This window comes from Nicotiana sylvestris, chromosome 1 (assembly GCF_000393655.2).
Source record: "Nicotiana sylvestris chromosome 1, ASM39365v2, whole genome shotgun sequence".
Taxonomy (NCBI): domain Eukaryota; kingdom Viridiplantae; phylum Streptophyta; class Magnoliopsida; order Solanales; family Solanaceae; genus Nicotiana; species Nicotiana sylvestris.
In genome coordinates, this window is record NC_091057.1 from 86,889,682 (window position 1) to 86,906,939 (window position 17,258).

The 17,258-nt window shown below is 40.4% G+C and overlaps 1 protein-coding gene and 1 non-coding gene across 2 annotated transcripts; one reads left to right on the top strand and one right to left on the bottom strand.

Moving 5' to 3' along the window:
- The first annotated feature begins 1,418 nt into the window (after window positions 1-1,418).
- Window positions 1,419-15,097, top strand: LOC138872091 (uncharacterized). Its single transcript, XM_070150097.1, has 4 exons — window positions 1,419-1,913; window positions 2,007-2,106; window positions 2,870-2,966; window positions 15,031-15,097. The coding sequence occupies exons 1-4, from the start codon at window positions 1,419-1,421 to the stop codon at window positions 15,095-15,097; spliced, it is 759 nt and encodes a 252-aa protein (XP_070006198.1).
- A 639-nt stretch (window positions 15,098-15,736) lies between these two features.
- On the bottom strand, window positions 15,737-15,842 carry LOC138881969 (small nucleolar RNA R71). Its single transcript, XR_011403407.1, has one exon. It is a non-coding gene; the product is annotated as a small nucleolar RNA R71 (small nucleolar RNA).
- Between the last annotated feature and the right edge of the window lie 1,416 nt (window positions 15,843-17,258).

The window sequence follows — 17,258 nt, forward strand, 5'->3', positions numbered from 1 at the left end:
AGTCCTACCTATCAAACACCCCTAAGCGTGCGTCTAAGATATGAACCTAAATAACATCTGTTGCATTACGAAATTAACATACGTGAAGGAAACGTGCCATCAAGGCATATGTACGTATACATGCATAATATAGTAGGCGCTCCGGCAAGACTGCTATAGACAACTATACATCTAAAACTGAAAGACGACAACGCCACATACAACCTAAGTAGACATACTGTCTACAGACCTCTAATAGAAACATAACTGTACAAAGATGGGACTGAGCCATGTTATACCCATATGTGTGTGTGTATATATATATATATATATATATATACATATATATAAACGTATTGTACCAAAACAAAAAGCAGCTCCAGAATAAGTGGAGCACGGCAACTCTCGCTGATCAAGAATCCTAAGAAGGGAGACTGTCAGCTTGCCTACCTACACCTGCGGGCATGAAACGCAGGCCCCATGAAATAGGGCATCAGTACGAAAAATGTACTGAGTATGTAAGGCATGAAAATAAGTACGTAAAAGACATAGATGCAACATGGAATACAAAAATACCTTTAAATCTGAATAACTCTGTAAATTTTGAAACGTTTATAATATCATGCACATGCGTATAAATGTCGTGCCATGCATAGGTATGGGTGTATATAATATCATCAAGCCACTGAGACATCCCATCATATCGTCTCAGCCACTTGGGAAACATCATCAACATATATTAGCTGATCAGGTGGTGGTGCGTATATAACGCCATAACCTCTTCCCATATCCCATATACATATACATACATATATACGCGTATATAATGCCTTTTGAATCATATTTCAGCCACTGTGGGCAACATCATCATCATATACCAGCTGATCAGGTGGTGGTGCATATATAATGCCGTAACCTCTTCCCATATTCCATATACATATATTTAAATTTATACGCGTATATAACGCCATCTGGATATGGGTCAATGCACATGTATAAATGAGTGAAATGCATGAAAAATGCATAATAATCTCGATATTCCTTCCGGATAAACTTTTCCAACAGCGTATTATTCTGAGACCCATGAACAGAAGATAATAATAATTCTCATGGGGAATCAAGAATAGAGACACCCCTACTATTTCTATGAATAGAGTAATTTATAGAAACTATGTATTTGCTCGTTTCTTCAGTATAATTTTGACCATGCCAAAAGAAAGAAGGGAGGGCCTTAACATACCTGGAGTAGGGGAAAATCTGTAGTTGTTGAGACTACTAGTTGAGTGCCACGCGTTACTAGGGCTCGGGGAGAATCTCATGGTGAGGTTCCATCTCAGACTTCACATACCCCGCCTTTTCCAGAAGAGCTCCGAAGGGCACTAGCTCCAGCGCCCGCCCCTGTACATTCAGCACCTCAGCCAGATGTGCCAGATCAGGAGATGAGAGATGTTGTTCAGTTATTGACTCGATTAGTAGACGCACAAGCTTGGCGTCAGGAAGCAAGTATTGGTCACTCAGATAGGTCTGTGAGTGCAAGGGTTCACGACTTTATTAATTTAGACCCTCCGGTATTCACTGGAGCAGACCCGAATGAGGACCCTCAGGTATTTATTGATAGAGTGCAGAGGACGTTACAGGTAATGAAGGCCACTGTGACTAAGTCAGTTAAGCTAGCTTCCAATAGACTCCGAGATGTTGCAGCTAATTGGTACGAGTTTTGGGAATTGTCCAGAGGTGAGAATGCCCCTCCAGCGGTATGGCAAGAGTTTACAGAAGCTTTTCTTCGTCATTATCTGCCACCAGAGCTTAGGCGATCCAGAGTTGATAGGTTCTTGACCCTTCGGCAGGGAAACATGAGTATTTGGGAGTACAGTCTTCAATTTGATTCGTTGGCTAGGTATGCTCCCACTATTGTATCTAAGATGGAGGATCGGGTTCATCGGTTCGTGATGGGATTAGAGCCTCACTTGCTTAAAGATTGTATGTCGGTTTCACTTTAGCCAGACATGGATATTTATCATATACAGGCATACACTCAGGGTGTAAAAGAGCGTAAACATAAACAGAGGGCCGATCGTGAGCATGATAGGGCCCAGAATAAGAGAGCAAGGTCTTCGAGTCCTTCTGGTAAGTTTCGAGGTAGTCGGAGGCTGATGATGTTACGAAACATGTACCTATGCACGACATGACATTCATACGCATATTCATGATGCTAAAAGTAAATTATGATTTACAAAGTTATTTAGACTTACAGGTTGAGTCATGTACCCTATAATTCTTCCATGTCTCTTATGTACTTATTTATGTGCCTTACATACTCAGTACATTATTCGTACTGACGTCTCTTTTTCCTGAGGATACTGCGTTTCATGCCCGCAGGTCCAGATAGACAGGTTGAGAGCCCTTTAAGTAGGCTATCAGCTCAGCGGAAGATGTTGGTGCGCTCCATTGTCTTCGGAGTTGCTTGTTTGGTTAGTATGACTTAGACGTGTATTGTTTGGTATGGAGGGACTCTATCCCGACCTATATGACATTTATATACTCTTAGAGGTTTGTAGACATATGTTGTATATGTGAAAGATTGTACGGCCTTGTCAGCCTATGTTTTGAGTTTATAAATGATTATGTTGGCCTATTAGGCCCATATGTCACATATATATGATGATGTAATAAGAAGATACGTTACGTTGGTACTCAGTTGAGTAAGGTACCGGGTGCCCATCGCGGCCCATCAGTTTGGGTCGTGACAAAAGTGGTATCAGAGTAGTTCTGTCCTAGGTTGTCTATAAACCGTGTCTAGTAGAGTCTTGTTTATGGGTGTGTCATGCACCACACTTATAAACATGAGGCTAAAGGACATATAGGATGTTATCCTCTCTTTTTATCTCAGATTTTGTAATACCAGAATTCATGTTCCTAACAATACGTTACATTTTCAACAATGCCTCAAAAGAGTACGGCCACCCAGAAGGGAAAGTCTGTGGCTGGTGAGACTACTAGTCGAGCGCCACGAGTTACCAAGGCTCGAGGAGAATCTTATGGTGAGGTTCCATCTCAGAGTTCACATACCCCGCCTTTTCTAGAAGAGCTCCGAAGGGCACCAGCTCCAGCGCCCGCCCCTATACATTCAGCACCTCAGTCGGATGCGCTGGGTCAGGAAATGAGAGATGTTGTTCAGTCATTGACTCGATTAGTAGCTGCACAAGCTCGACGTTAGGAAGCAGGTATTGGTCACGTAGATAGGTCCGTGAGTGAGAGGGTTCGTGACTTTATTAATTTAGACCCTACGGTATTCACTGGAGTAGACCCGAATGAGGACCCTCAGGTATTTATTGATAGAGTGCAGAGGATATTACGGGTAATAAAGGCCACCGTGACTGAGTTAGTTGAGCTAACTTCCTATAGACTCCGAGATGTTGCAGTTAATTGGTACGAATCTTGGGAATTGTCCAGAGGTGAGAATGCCCCTCCATCGGTATGGCAGGAGTTTACAGAAGCTTTTCTTCGTCATTATCTGCCACCGGAGCTTAGGTGAGCCAGAGTTGATAGGTTCTTGACCCTTCGGCAGGGAAACATGAGTGTTTGGGAGTATAGTCTTCATTTTGATTCGTTGGCTAGGTATGCTCCCACTATTGTATCTAAGATGGAGGATCGAGTTAACCGGTTCATGATGGTATTAGAGCCTCACTTGCTTAACAATTGTATGTCGGTTTCACATCAGCCAGATATGAATATTTCTCGTATTTAGGCATACGCTCAGGGTGTAGAGGAGCGTAAATAGAAACAGAGTGCCGATCGTGAGCATGATAGGGCCCAGAATAAGAGAGAAAGGTCTTCGGGTCCTTCTAGTGAGTTTCGAGGTAGTCAAAGGCTGATGATGTTACGAAACATGTACCAATGCACGATATGACATTCATACGCATATGCATGACGGTAAAAGTAAATTATGATTTACAAAATTATTCAGACTTATAGGTTGAGTCATGTACCCTATATTTCTTTCATGTCTCTTATGTACTTATTTATGTGCCTTACATACTTGGTACATTATTCGTACTGACGTCCCTTTTTCTTGGGGATGCTGCATTTCATGCCCGCAGGTCCAGATAGATAGGTCGAGAGCCCTTCAACTAGGCTATCAGCTTAGCGGAAGATGTTGGTGCGCTCTATTTGCTTCGAAGTTGCTTGTTTGGTTAGTATGAGTTAGACTTGTATTGTTTGGTATGGTAGGACTCTGTCCCGACCTATATGACATTTATATACTCTTAGAGGCTTGTAGACATATGTTGTATACATGAAGGATTGTACGACCTTGTCGGCCTATGTTTTGAGTTTATAAATGATTATGTTGGCCTATTAGGCTCTTATGTCACATATGTATGATGATATAATAAGAAAGATATGTTACGTTGGTACTCGGTTGAGTAAGGTACTGGGTGCCTGTCGCGGCCCATCGGTTTGGGTTGTGATAGTTTAGCACCCGGGATGCGGGTATAATCTGATCTTGTAGGCCGAATTGCTTCACGACCCTCGATCTGATTATGTTCGCCGAGCTACCTGGATCTACTAAAACACGTTTAACCTGAATTTTATTCAAAAGGATAGAGATTACCAGGGCGTCGTTGTGAGGCTGGGGTACGTCTTCTGCTTCCTTGTCGCAGAATGATAGGGCGTCCTTGGGCACATAGCTCTAAGTCCATTTTTCCTTTGTGATGGACACTTTAGTGTGTTTGAATGTAGGTCCCTGTGGGACGTCAGCTCCATCGATGATCATGTGAATGACATGTTGAGGTTATTCAGGTTCATTCTTCCTATTTGCATCTCTTTCTCGGAAATGGTGTTCGGCCTGGTCACTGAGAAATTCTCGAAGGTGTCCTTTGTCGAATAGTCGAGCTACCACCTCTTTAAGCTGTTTGCAATTCTCGGTCTTATGCCCCGTGAGTTCCATGGTACTTACACATTAGGTCAAAGTTTCTCTAAGAAGGATCTGTCTGTATGGGCTTGGGCCATCTAGTATCTTTAATTTTGCTAATGGCCAAGACGATACTTGAGGCGTCGACACTGAAGTTGTATTCTGATAATTTGGGGGCCTCCACTGGTCCTAAGTGCCTGTCGGACCCAATTTTGCCTATGAATCCCAGTGGGCTTTGGCCTCGATCTACTCTTTGATCATTCCGAGGTGTATTACGCCTCGAAATGTTCCTTCTGTCTTCGACGTACGGTGGATGCCTTTCCTTGTTGAATCTTGATCCCCGGTCTGTGTCGCTCGGGGGCTTGGCTGCGAATCTGTTAGGGTGAACTGAGCTCGAGGGGGATCCCAACTGGTCGTCCTCGACACTAATTTTTGAGTGATACCGATTGTGCACATCTGACCAAATCACAGCTGGATACTCGATCAAGTTATGCTTTAGCTGTCGAGACGCTATCAAACTTCTTTCATTCAAACCTTGCATGAAGGCCTAAACTGCCCAGTCATCGGAGACCGGGGGGCAATTCCATCCTTTCCATATAAAACTAGGACACGAACTCCCTTAGCATTTCACCGTCCCTTTGCTTTATCTTAAATACGTCCGATTTTCTTGTGGCTACCTTTATGGCCCCGGCGTGTGCTTTCACAAAGTCATCCGCCAACATAGAAAACGAATCAATGGAGTTAGGAGCTAAGTTATGATACCATATCATAGCTCCTTTTGATAGTGTTTGTTCAAACTTTTTTAATAATACTGACTCGATTTCATCATCATTCAAGTCGTTTCCTTTAATTCCACAAGTGTAAGAAGTAATATGTTCATTAGGGTCAGTTGTTCCATTGTACTTCGGTATATCAGGCATGCAAAACTTCTTGGGAATAGACATTGGAGCCGCACTCGAGGGGAAAGGTTTATGTATGGATTTTTTGGCATCTAGGCCCTTCAAAACTGGAGGTGCTCCCGGTATCTGGTATACACAGGAGTTGTAAGTTTCCACCTTTTTATCGTTGTCTTCTATCTTCTTTTCTCCTGACTCAATCCTTTTAGTCAGTTCTTCGAGCATTTTCATGATCGTGGTGTCAGTCCCCTAGCCGCCTTCGTCGGGTCTTTCTAACACTGGTTCATGCCGTGTGTTTATTGGTTTGGCGATATTAGGAGTTCTGTTCTAACTTTGGAGTTGAGAGTTGACGACTTGCTGAGCCTGCAACATCTCAAATATCATGTGGAGGCTGACTCCTCCTTCTTCTAGTCCTCGTGTTTCCTGGACTCTAACCTGGGCTTCCCTGTGTGCATTCCTTATGGGGTCTGCACCTGCATTCGTGCTTAGAGCATTGTGTGAGCTGATGCTAACAAGCTCCACGTTAGGCACTCCCTACGGGTTTATGGGTGGTACACCGAGCCCTATGGCACCGTTTTCTCCAAGTCCCTCACTGTCATGAGCATGTGCAATTTGTGTGCTAGACATAGTTTGGCCTGAAATCAAAAAATCTTTGACAAGAAAAAGTGTGAAGAATAACGTGTGTTATCAGAAAACTAGTACTAAAATAATCACTATTATCCTTAGCCCCACGGTGGGCGCCAAACTGTTTACCTCGAAAAATGTGAGTAACAATTAAAGATAATTTGTGGTTTTAAAGATAAGTGATATATTCTTATACTAGTGATTAAATAGGTGACATTGAGCTTAAGTAAGAAGGAATAATGAACCAAATCAATGTTGTCGAAACAGTAGGTGCCTCGAGCTCGTTTATCCAGGGACCTCGAAGTCAGCTAAGACCAATGAAGTATGAACAATAAAGTAAAGACAATAAAGCTGAAGAATAATTGTTGAACACGTTAAACAAGGAAAGAATAAGAATGTTCTATCGCTGTCAATGATCTCCCCTTTAAAAATTATTGGGATTTCCTTTATATAGGAGGAGAAAACTCCAATATAGTACCTTGCTCATAAAGGTAAAGAATCATATTGGTACAGGTGTATAACGGCCTATTACAGACCTGTACCATTTCGTACAACCCGTATCCTATAATTAATACGCTGGTCCACGTGTCCTAAAGAAGTTCCCGCTCTTTCTTGATTGACTTCGAGATTATGCAGGCTATGTCAGGCCTTCGATCAACTTCCTCGAGGTAGGTATCCCTTAGCTGAATCTGCCCCCGACTTCGAGTCTCCCGGCTCGAATTCATAGCCCAATCTAAGACTTCGAAATCGGGCTCCTTGATTTTGATCGCATACCGGTAGATTTGATGAGTAATAAATATATTGTTGTTTTAGGTTGGTTGTTACAAGTTAAAGATTTAATTAGTTATGCTAATTGGTTCTAGTATAGTTCCTAGCACTTTCACTTCACATGAAATTTTATATTTTTGTATTATATGACCTAACAACCGCTCAAATAACAGAGGATCTTGGAGGATATTGTTAACCTGGAATCCAAGTTTATAAGGGAGAGATATAATTAGAGTTTATTTTACTTTAGGCGAGAGTTAGCTTGAAGATAATTGCTGCAATCAAAGTTAGCTTATTCTAGAAGCAATTCCACACTTTACTTCTTGTAGGAGTAAGTTGCACCACTACATAGAATCTGTTCCTTGTGCGAAACTTCAACAGTTAGGAGATACTAGACACCCTCCCACACAAATTGCACTAAATCGATAATTCAAGTGAGATAAAAAAAAATTGACTATGATTTGGTTTGGTGTTGGAAAAAAACCCGGATTATAATTAATTTTGGTTTGGTTTTAACTAAAAAAAAAAGTCAAATTAAAACTAAACCAACCGACATTATATGTATATACAAATTTTAAAAATATTATAATATAATTTATAAATATTTCTTAAACTTTTTCATAGTACTCTCTTTTAATATATTATTATTAAAATTTGGACTTAGGATTTTTGAATGGTCAAATATGTTTTATAACCCATAAAGTTGGTAACTCAAATAATGCTCAAGCCAAAACCAAATCAATACTGCTACTATGAATGACCATAGTGTTGAAAATTATTTTTTAAAGTTTTGCACTGGTTTAGATAGAAATAATACGTAGCTTATTTTTTTCTTGTTTAGTTATGTAATTAATAATTAGCACTTATTAGTTGTAATTATTTTAGCATAACTTAATACTTTTAGATTATATTTATTTTTATTATGGCTTATTAATTAATAATATTTATTTTATATAATTTTATTATCTTTATTGTTGAGTATTTTAGTACAATATCATGATTCATCTCATATTATTTTGGGTTATTTTCCTGGGTAACATCTTATATGATTTTATCCTACTAGGACCAAAGAAATATTGGAGCACAAGTTATATATCTTATGCTATAAAGATTTTACCCGAAAAAACCCGTAAAATTCAAAAAAATTGAAAAACTCTAGAAAAATCGAGATTCAAAATTCCGACTTTTATTGGTTTAGTTTGATTTTGAAAACCCGATATAATTGATTTGGTTTGATAATTGAAAAATCCGAACCAACCAAACCTGTGTTCACCCCTAGGTAAAATTTTAATAGATTACAAATCTATCAAGATACTAGTCACCCTTCACCTCTATTGTTTAAGTGGTGTACCAAACTGTGACAACCCGGCCAGTCGTCTCATGAGTTACCGCTCCATTTTTCCCATTTATGCTTCTTTATGCTTCGTTATCAGTGTTTTGTGGTATCGGATTGGTCAGATCAAATCTGAAACGCTTTTGGTAAGGTTTGAGACACTTAGTCTCTTTTAAGGAAGATTAAGTTGGAAAAGTCAACCGGATGTTGACTTATATGTTATAGGACTCGGATGTGAGTTCCGATAGTTAGGATAGCTTCGGGAGGTGATTTATGACTTAAAAGCGTGATCGGAATGAGTTTTGGAAGTTCGGAGTAGATTTAGGCTTGAATTGGCGAAGTTGATATTTTGGCGATTTCCGGTTGGTAGGCGAGATTTCGATATAGGGGTCAGAATGGAATTCCGAGAGTCGCAGTAGTTCCGTTGTGTCATTTGGGATGTGTGTGCAAAATTTCAGGTCATTCGGATGTGGTTTGGTTGGGTCTTTAATCAAAAGCGGAATTCGGAAGATTTTTATAAACTTAGGCTTGAATCCGATGTGTTTTAGTTGATTTGATATTGTTTGAGGTATTTTGAAGATTGGAACAAGTTTGAATAAGGTTTTGGGATGTGTTTGTGTCTTAGGTTGAGGTCCCGGGGGCCTCGGGTGAGTTTCGGGTGGCCAATCGGATCATTTTGAAGTTAAGAATTAGAAATTGCAGGTTCAGCAGTTGCAGGTATTTACTCTTCGCGTTTGCGAAGAGTCAGCTAAGGGAGGTGGAAATTTAGCCTTCACATTCGTGAGGCAGGTTACGCGTTCGCGAAGAGCTACGAGATTGTGCATCGCGTTCGCGTGCATGTAGTCGCGTTCAGAAGAAGGAATTGAGAGGTTGAGCTTCAATGGAATCAACCCATCGCGTTCGCGATGGATGGAACGCATTCGTGAAGGTTCGTCTGGGTAAAGCATCGCGTTCGCAAGGGTTTTGTCGCGTTCGCGTAAGAGAATTTTTGTCAAAGTTATTTTTGTGCTTCGCGAACGTGAGACTTTGACCGCGTTCGCGAAGTAGGATTTTCAGGCCCGAGCAGAAGTTTAAAAGGTTGTCTTGTCCGTAAATGTGGGGTTTATTTCCTCCATAGTTGGTCGTTTTTGGAGATTTTTGAAGGAGATTGAAGAGGAATTCAAGGGGAAACATTTGGAGGTAAGAATTTTGGACTTAAAACTCAATTCTATTGTGAAATCTACCTAATAAATCATGGAATCTATGCCTAAAATTGAGGAATTAGGGCTTGAGATCAATAGACTTTAAATGAGGATTTGAGGGGTCAGTTGGACTCCGATTTCAGTGTTCTTGATATGTATAGACTCGTGGGAGGATAAGGATTCCGGTGATGTGATTTTATTGAGTTTCAATACGTGGGCCCGGGGGCTGGGTTTGGCTAATTTCGAGTTTTTTGGTATTATTTGATTGTTTTCGCTTGGGCTTCATTCCCTTAGCGTATTTTGACGTCGTGATTCTGATTTTGGATAGATTCGATGCGAGTGAAGTCTATTCGAGGGGCAAAGGCGTTGCGGAGTAGTATTTTCACCGGTTCAAGGTAAGTAACCATTGTAAATCTAGAACTGAGGGTACAAACCTCGGTATTTGACTTGTTTTGATAAATGTGGTGACGTACATGCTAGGTGACGAGCGTGTGGGCGTGCACTGGTAGGGATTGTGACTGGTCCATCCCGTAGCAATTATTGAGCCGCATATTTAGTTTGAAAATATGATATCATTCCGTATTTTGCATATTTATACTGTATTATGGGCTGTATGCCATGTTTGGGGCCTTGTGCCGACCTGTAGAAACAATTAGGGACATTTTGACTGTTTTCCTCACTTTACTTGCTAGAAGCATATCCTCAGTTAAGTTCTACCTGTTCAAATGTTTAAAACTGGTTTTATTACTCTACTCCTAATCGTGAGGACTGTTTGGGCTGAGTTCCCTAATTTCTATTGTTGTGCCCGAGAGGCTGTGAGGTTAAGGACTGAGAGAGGTTGAGAACAGAATTGTGAGGATATTTTTATATATGTGAGCTATGGATCGGGCTGCATGCTGCTGCAATACTTATATGGATCGGGTTGCACGCTGCAGCGATATATATATATATATTGGACCAGGCTGCAGGCCACAGCGATATGACGCTTAGGCTATAGGAGCCCCTCCGGAGTCTGCACACCCCCAGTGAGTGTAGTCGACTATAAATATATGGATTGGGCTGCACGCCGCAGCGGTTACTAAGATTTCTATTATTATGAGATAGTAATGAGCCGAGAGTTGAGAGTGAGTTCTGAGTGACGAGAGTTGAGTTAGGAGAGACTGAGAGGCTGTCTGAGGGGCCATATTCAGAGTAATTCCTTGCCCAAGGGGTCCGTTTATGACAATTTCACTGATTTCACTCTTCTTTTAAATAAGCCTCTATTGGAAATATTGCTAAGTATATGATTTCAAGTGTTTTAAACTGAAAATGTTGATTTATGACAAAATTGGTTTTTAAACTATAACATTGATCCGATATTCTGTTGATTATTTAGTTGTATGTTTTATTCGAACTGCTCTTCACTACTTTCATATCTTATTTACTTTAGTTACTTGCTGAGTTGGTGTACTCACGTTACTCCCTGCACCTTGTGTGCAGATCCAATTGCCCGAGTGGCAGAGTGAGGGTCCTCAGCTGATCCAGAGGTTGCCAGAGATTTCCAGGTAGCTGCATGGCATCCGCAGCCCTGTTTTCTCCTTCTTATCTTGTTCTTTTTCGCATTTTCTATACTTATGTTATATTAGACAGTCAGTTATGTAGTAGAGGCTCTAGACTCGTGACACAAGATGTTTGGGTTGTGTTGTCTTATGTTTTATTGGTTTCCGTATGATCTTAGCTATTTTTAAAACACTTCTTATGAAAACTGGTATTTAAACCTATGTTGGAAAAAATGGTTTTATAAAAGGAATTCGATGTGATTGATGGTTTGGGTTAGCTTGCCTAGTAATGTGATAGGCACCATCACGATCGGGTATTTGGGGGTCGTGACACAAACTAACACATATACTTGGCAATGGTCTCAGATATCTCATAGGTGGATTTTTCTCTTATCTGTCTCGCGCTCAAATTTTCAAAAAAATTTAAATCAGCTATCTTAATTTTTGTATTATTTCAATACTTGCCCCATGTGATAAGGTCTTATATAAGATGATGTGCATGTATAGGGTAAAATATGTTATGTTAAATGATTGCCTAAAGGAATAAAATGTGGAGCCGAAGGCAGAGGATAGCTAAAACCGAAGGCAATTGTTCCATTTGTTATCAGAAATAATAGTCCTCATAAAGATGCCATAACTGCTTAACACCTGGTAGCATTTAATGGAGATTATTTTTACAGGATTTAGTACACTGCCCGTTATAAAGAATTTGTCATTCATGCATGCCGTTATACATTCTTCAATGGCCCTCATAATTGACATTAAAGAGGGGCATGATCTTAGGACCTCATTCCCTAGGTGCAACATTAAATATGAGCTCTATTGTCATTTTAAGGGACACAATTTTTCTGGAAAACTTACGCTATAATCTATTTAAAGCTTTATACATTTTTATTCTCTTGCTTTTTGATTCCAATGTTGTTGCACCCGGAAGCCCTGCTCCCGAAATTACCGTTTTTGCTATTTTATCTTCATCTCAAGGCAAAGTATTATATATTTATTCAATTCTCCTATTATTTCAGATCAAATTAATTCACTTATTTAAAAACAACCTATAAATTTAACTGTACTGTTTTACGGGTAAATAGTTTGGTGCCCACTGTGGGGCCTAGATAGTCGTGTAATTAAGTTGGCACTTGCCTCTTCTACTAACGTGTTTTGATTATCTGCTCTTAGCAAAAATCAAAGAAATTGGTAGTTAATGGTGTTAACAACACACACAATCTTGAGATCGGAGAGGACCAACCTCAACACGAGGATTCAATCAATGATAGCTGCGATTAAGGGAATGACGCCACGTCGGTCCATGGTAGGTGGTACCCACGACATGTTCGGTAGGCAACACCCGATGATGTTAAAGATGAACATGTCGCTGAAGCGGTAAGGGTCCTCCAGGAGCAATAAGAGGTGATTCTAGGCCATATCACACGACAGAATAAGGTTATGACAGAACTAAAGCAGGCGTTATCAGGTGCTTCCAATAACACGAACGAGCGAGGTCTAGTTCCTCCTGGTGATCCCGCAAATCAAACAATGCAGAGGGACGATAACAACACCCTGAGAGGTGAGGTCGACTTCAATAGGGACGGGGGAGCGGATCCGGTCACAACAATGAGAGAGATCTCTTCAAAAGCGAACTATTACGGTTTATGAGGAAAGAGAACGCCCGCATGGACCAAATCCCGAGTGCCCGTTGGTAATAAAATGGTCATAATCAATAAAGTATACTCAGTTACTGTACAAACAAGCGCGACACCAGAATTGATCCCAAAGTGGTTTAAAATGCCTGACGTGCCAAAATATGATGGGACTTTAAACCCTCAGGAGCATATTACCACCTATACAACGGCGGTGAAAGGGAACGATTTAGCTCCCCATGATATCAAATCGGTTTTGCTAAAGAAATTCGGAGAGACTCTCACAAGGGGAGCCTTGATGTGGTATTCGATATTGCCCGAGCATTCCATAGATTCCTTTAAGATGCTCATAGATTCTTTCATTAAGACTCATGCAGGGGCCAGAAAGGTGCCGTCCCAGAAGGACGACATATTTAGAATTGCACAAGGAGAGTCCGAGTTACTGCAGAAATTCATAACCCGGTTCCAGAAGGAAAGGATGTTGCTCCCGGCTGTCCCGGATGAGTGGGCGGCTGAAGCGTTTTCCAAGGGTTGGAATCCGAGAAGTTCTGATGCTTCCCGAATATTGAAGGAAAGATTGTTTGAGTTCTAAGTGATGACTTGAAAGGATGTTCACAATCGGTATGAGTCCAAGATAAGGATTGAAGATGATCAGATTGGCTTCCCAACATCGGCTAAAAGTTTGGAGAAGAATATAGAGAAATCAAAAGATGACTTCGACACGGATAGACAATCTTCGAGGGGTAATTTTTTACCTTATGAACAGGCTGAAGGACGCGGTGGAGGTTCTGGATGGAAGACAGGTTTCCCACCGATAGAAGAATTGATCGCGACCAAAAAAACAAATCGTTATAGGACAAGAAAACATTAGGTTTCTGAGATCCTTCCACCCTAGACTTTCAGAATACAACTTCAATGTCAATGTAGTAGAATTGGTATGGCCTATGAGGAACATTAAAGAACCACGGTTCTCGAAGACGATGAGGTCTAATCCTAGCCAAAGGGACCCTAATTTGTGGTGCAAATATCACAGGACGAATGACCACCAGACTAGGGACTACCGACATCTGCGTGAAGAGGTGGCAACACTACTGAAAATGGCCATCTCAAGGAATTCATAAGTGATCGGTCCAAGAATAATTATGGTCACAGCCGTGATAATGTAGAGCCCTCAAAAATAAGAGAAGACCCCCTGAGCCATACAATCAACATGATATTCGAGGGGAATGAGATTAACAGGGTTACCTTCTCGGCACAAAAAAAACGAAGGTAACAATAACCCACAAGAAGATGCTTTGAGAAGTCACTGAGGAAGACAATACTTTCACGGAGGAATACGCATATGAATTATTGCTATCGCACAACGACACATTGGTAATTTCTTTAAATGTATAAGATTTTAAAATCATACGTGTTCTGGTGGATCTAGGAAGTTCGGCCAATATCATACAATGAAGGGTATTGGAGGAAGCCAAACTTATCGGAAGCATGCTTCCAGCCATCAAACTCCTCGCCAGGTTTAGCCTCGCAAGCGTAACAACTCGAGGAAAGATCCTGCTACCCACAAATTCCAAGGGGCTGATGAAGACGACCCTTTTTGAGGTTGTATACAGTGATATGGGTTACAACATTATTTTGGGAAGACCATGATTGCACGATATGAAAGACATTCCATCAACGTATCATCAAATTCTGGAATTCCTAACTACCGAGGGGATTCAATAGATAAAAGGCGACCAACCGACGACAAGATAGATGAATGCGATTTCGGTCTCCAGTAATAAAGGGAAGGAGCATACGACATAGCAATTACATGAACCCGTGCCTACTCCCGATTGTCATTAGTCAATAGCTTTAGATTATTTGTTAATTCTAGTATTAATCACATAAATCTCAACTATCGATTATCTTGGATAGCAATCAAGCTAGAAAATATGAGAATATTGTTTAACTCCAATCCCTATAGATACGATATTATACTATACTATATTTGATTAGCGAGCATATATTAAGTGTGTGTTTTGAGCTCGTCAAATTTTGGCATCGTTGCTGGGGATTGGCAATCAATAGTGTTTGAAATAATTTGTAGTACTAATTCAGGAATTTTTTCTTTTTATTTAATTTTTCTCATTTTACGTTTGGTGTTCTTTGACTGTGCACAGGTCACAGGTTAAGATTGGTGCACATCTTGAACTTCTACAAAAGAAGTGCTACTATACGAGCCAGTGATAAAAAACAACTGTGACAGCTGAGGAAGGAGAAAGATCTCACAAAAACATCAGAATAGGTTTGGCAATCCTCAACCAAAGAAACTATGGTTGGAAATGGTGATGATAATGTAAATTTGGCTGCAAGAGAGGTAGCCCAACAATGAGAAAAAGTTGCAAGGGATGCTGAGGAAGCAACTATCACATATGCACAGATTATCTATGAAGAAGAGAGGGCTCGGATATTTGCTCAAAATCAACCCTTGGCTGCCGACCGGTTCGGAAATATAACCCCCAGGCTTGAGAGGACTATCAAGTGTGAGACCATAGAGGGAACAATTTCGAGTGTGAGACCACCTCCAATTGTAGCTAACAATTTCGAGTTGAAGCAAGGGTTGCTTCAAACTCTTCAGAACTATCGTGTCTATAGAGGGAAGATAAACAAAGATGCATATACACATCTAATGAACTTTGAGGAAATTATGATCACCTTTTAATACAGTGAGGTGTCACAGGATGCAGTGTACTTAAGGGCATTCTCTTTCACACTCAAGATGATGCAAAATAGTGGCTTCAAAGCTTGACTACGGGATCGATTAGAACATGGGATGATATGAACAGAAAATGTCTTCATAAATATTTCTCATCAGCTAAAACGGGCAAGTTTAGAAGACAAATCCATAACTTCTGTCAGAAAGAGATGAAACAGTTTTTGAAGCATGGGAGAGATTTAAGGAGATAGTCAGGAAGTGTCGACATAGCAGAATTGAACTCTGGATGTAACTCCAGGACTTTTAGGATGGATTGACACCTGTCTCACATAGAACATTGAGCAATACAGCTGGAGGCCCATTGATGAAGAAGATTCCAGACGAGATAGTTACAATTCTTGATGAGTTGTCAGAAGATGCAACTCAGTGGCCCTCTGAGAATGCTGAAAGAACAAAATCAACTGATGGTCACCAAGTTGATGCTAATACATCTGTGTAGGTACAACTTGATGCTATGGCTAAAGAAACAAGGAAGCTGAGGATGTGGGGAATTATAACTTTAATGCTATGGGTCAGAAGCACCCGGATATTTCATATAATTCACCTGGGGATAATGCATGGCAACAAAAGAACCACATATTTCAAGGACATGGAGCTCCTAGTTTAATGAATCAACAGAGGTCGCAATTTCAGCATCAACAAAACCAATCACCCTGGTCTAGAAGATTTAATGAAGGCCTTCATTATCAAGACAGATGAGAGATTGGACGCCCATGGAGTAGCTATCAACTAATTGGGCACATCTTTTCAAAACATGGAAATACAGGTTGGGCAACTAGCTACTCTAATATTTGAAAGGGTTACAGGAACGCTCCCTGCTTATATTGAGAGAAATCCCAAAGAAACAGTGAATGTTGTGACCTTAAGAAGTGGAAAAGTGTTGAAAGATCCCACCCGACCCAAAAAGATGTGATACTTGAAAAAGAAAGTGGGGAGAAACTGAAAAATGAAGTTGATAAGAAGAAGAAGGGCGAGACAAAATCTGAGAAAAAGAAGAAGGGAGAAACTTCGAGAAGTGAGGAACATGTTGAGAGCGAGCATATGTTTGCTTTACCTTTCCCTTAAAAGCTATATAGAGAGAAGCTAGACAAGCAGTTTGAGAGATTTTTGGATGTTCTAAAATAAGTTCATGTAAATTTGTCATTTATAGAAGTGCTCTCACAAATGTCGCCTTATGTTAAATTCTTGAAGGAGATGACAAAGAAGAGAAGATAAAAGAGACCTCAGTGGGTCAAGCTCACACAACATTACAATGTGATATTGCATAATAAACTCCCCTAAAAGTGTGGAGATCCAGGGAGTTTCACTATACCTTGCTCTTTAGGCAATATTAATTTTGATAAGTCCATATTTTATTTTGGTGCCTCAATTAATTTATGCCTCTATCTATTTACAGAAAACTAGAGAAGGAGATCGGAGAGATAAGGTCTGCACCAATATCTTTGCAGCTGGTAGACCAAACGTTTGTAATACCCAAGGGAATAGAGGAAGATGTCTTAATTCGGGTGGATAAGTTCGTATTTCATGTAGATTTTATGGTGGTAAAAACTGAAGAAAATAAGGAGGTCCCCCCATCCTAGGAAGACCATTCTTGGTAACGAGAAGAGAAATATTAGATATACAAAAAAGAAA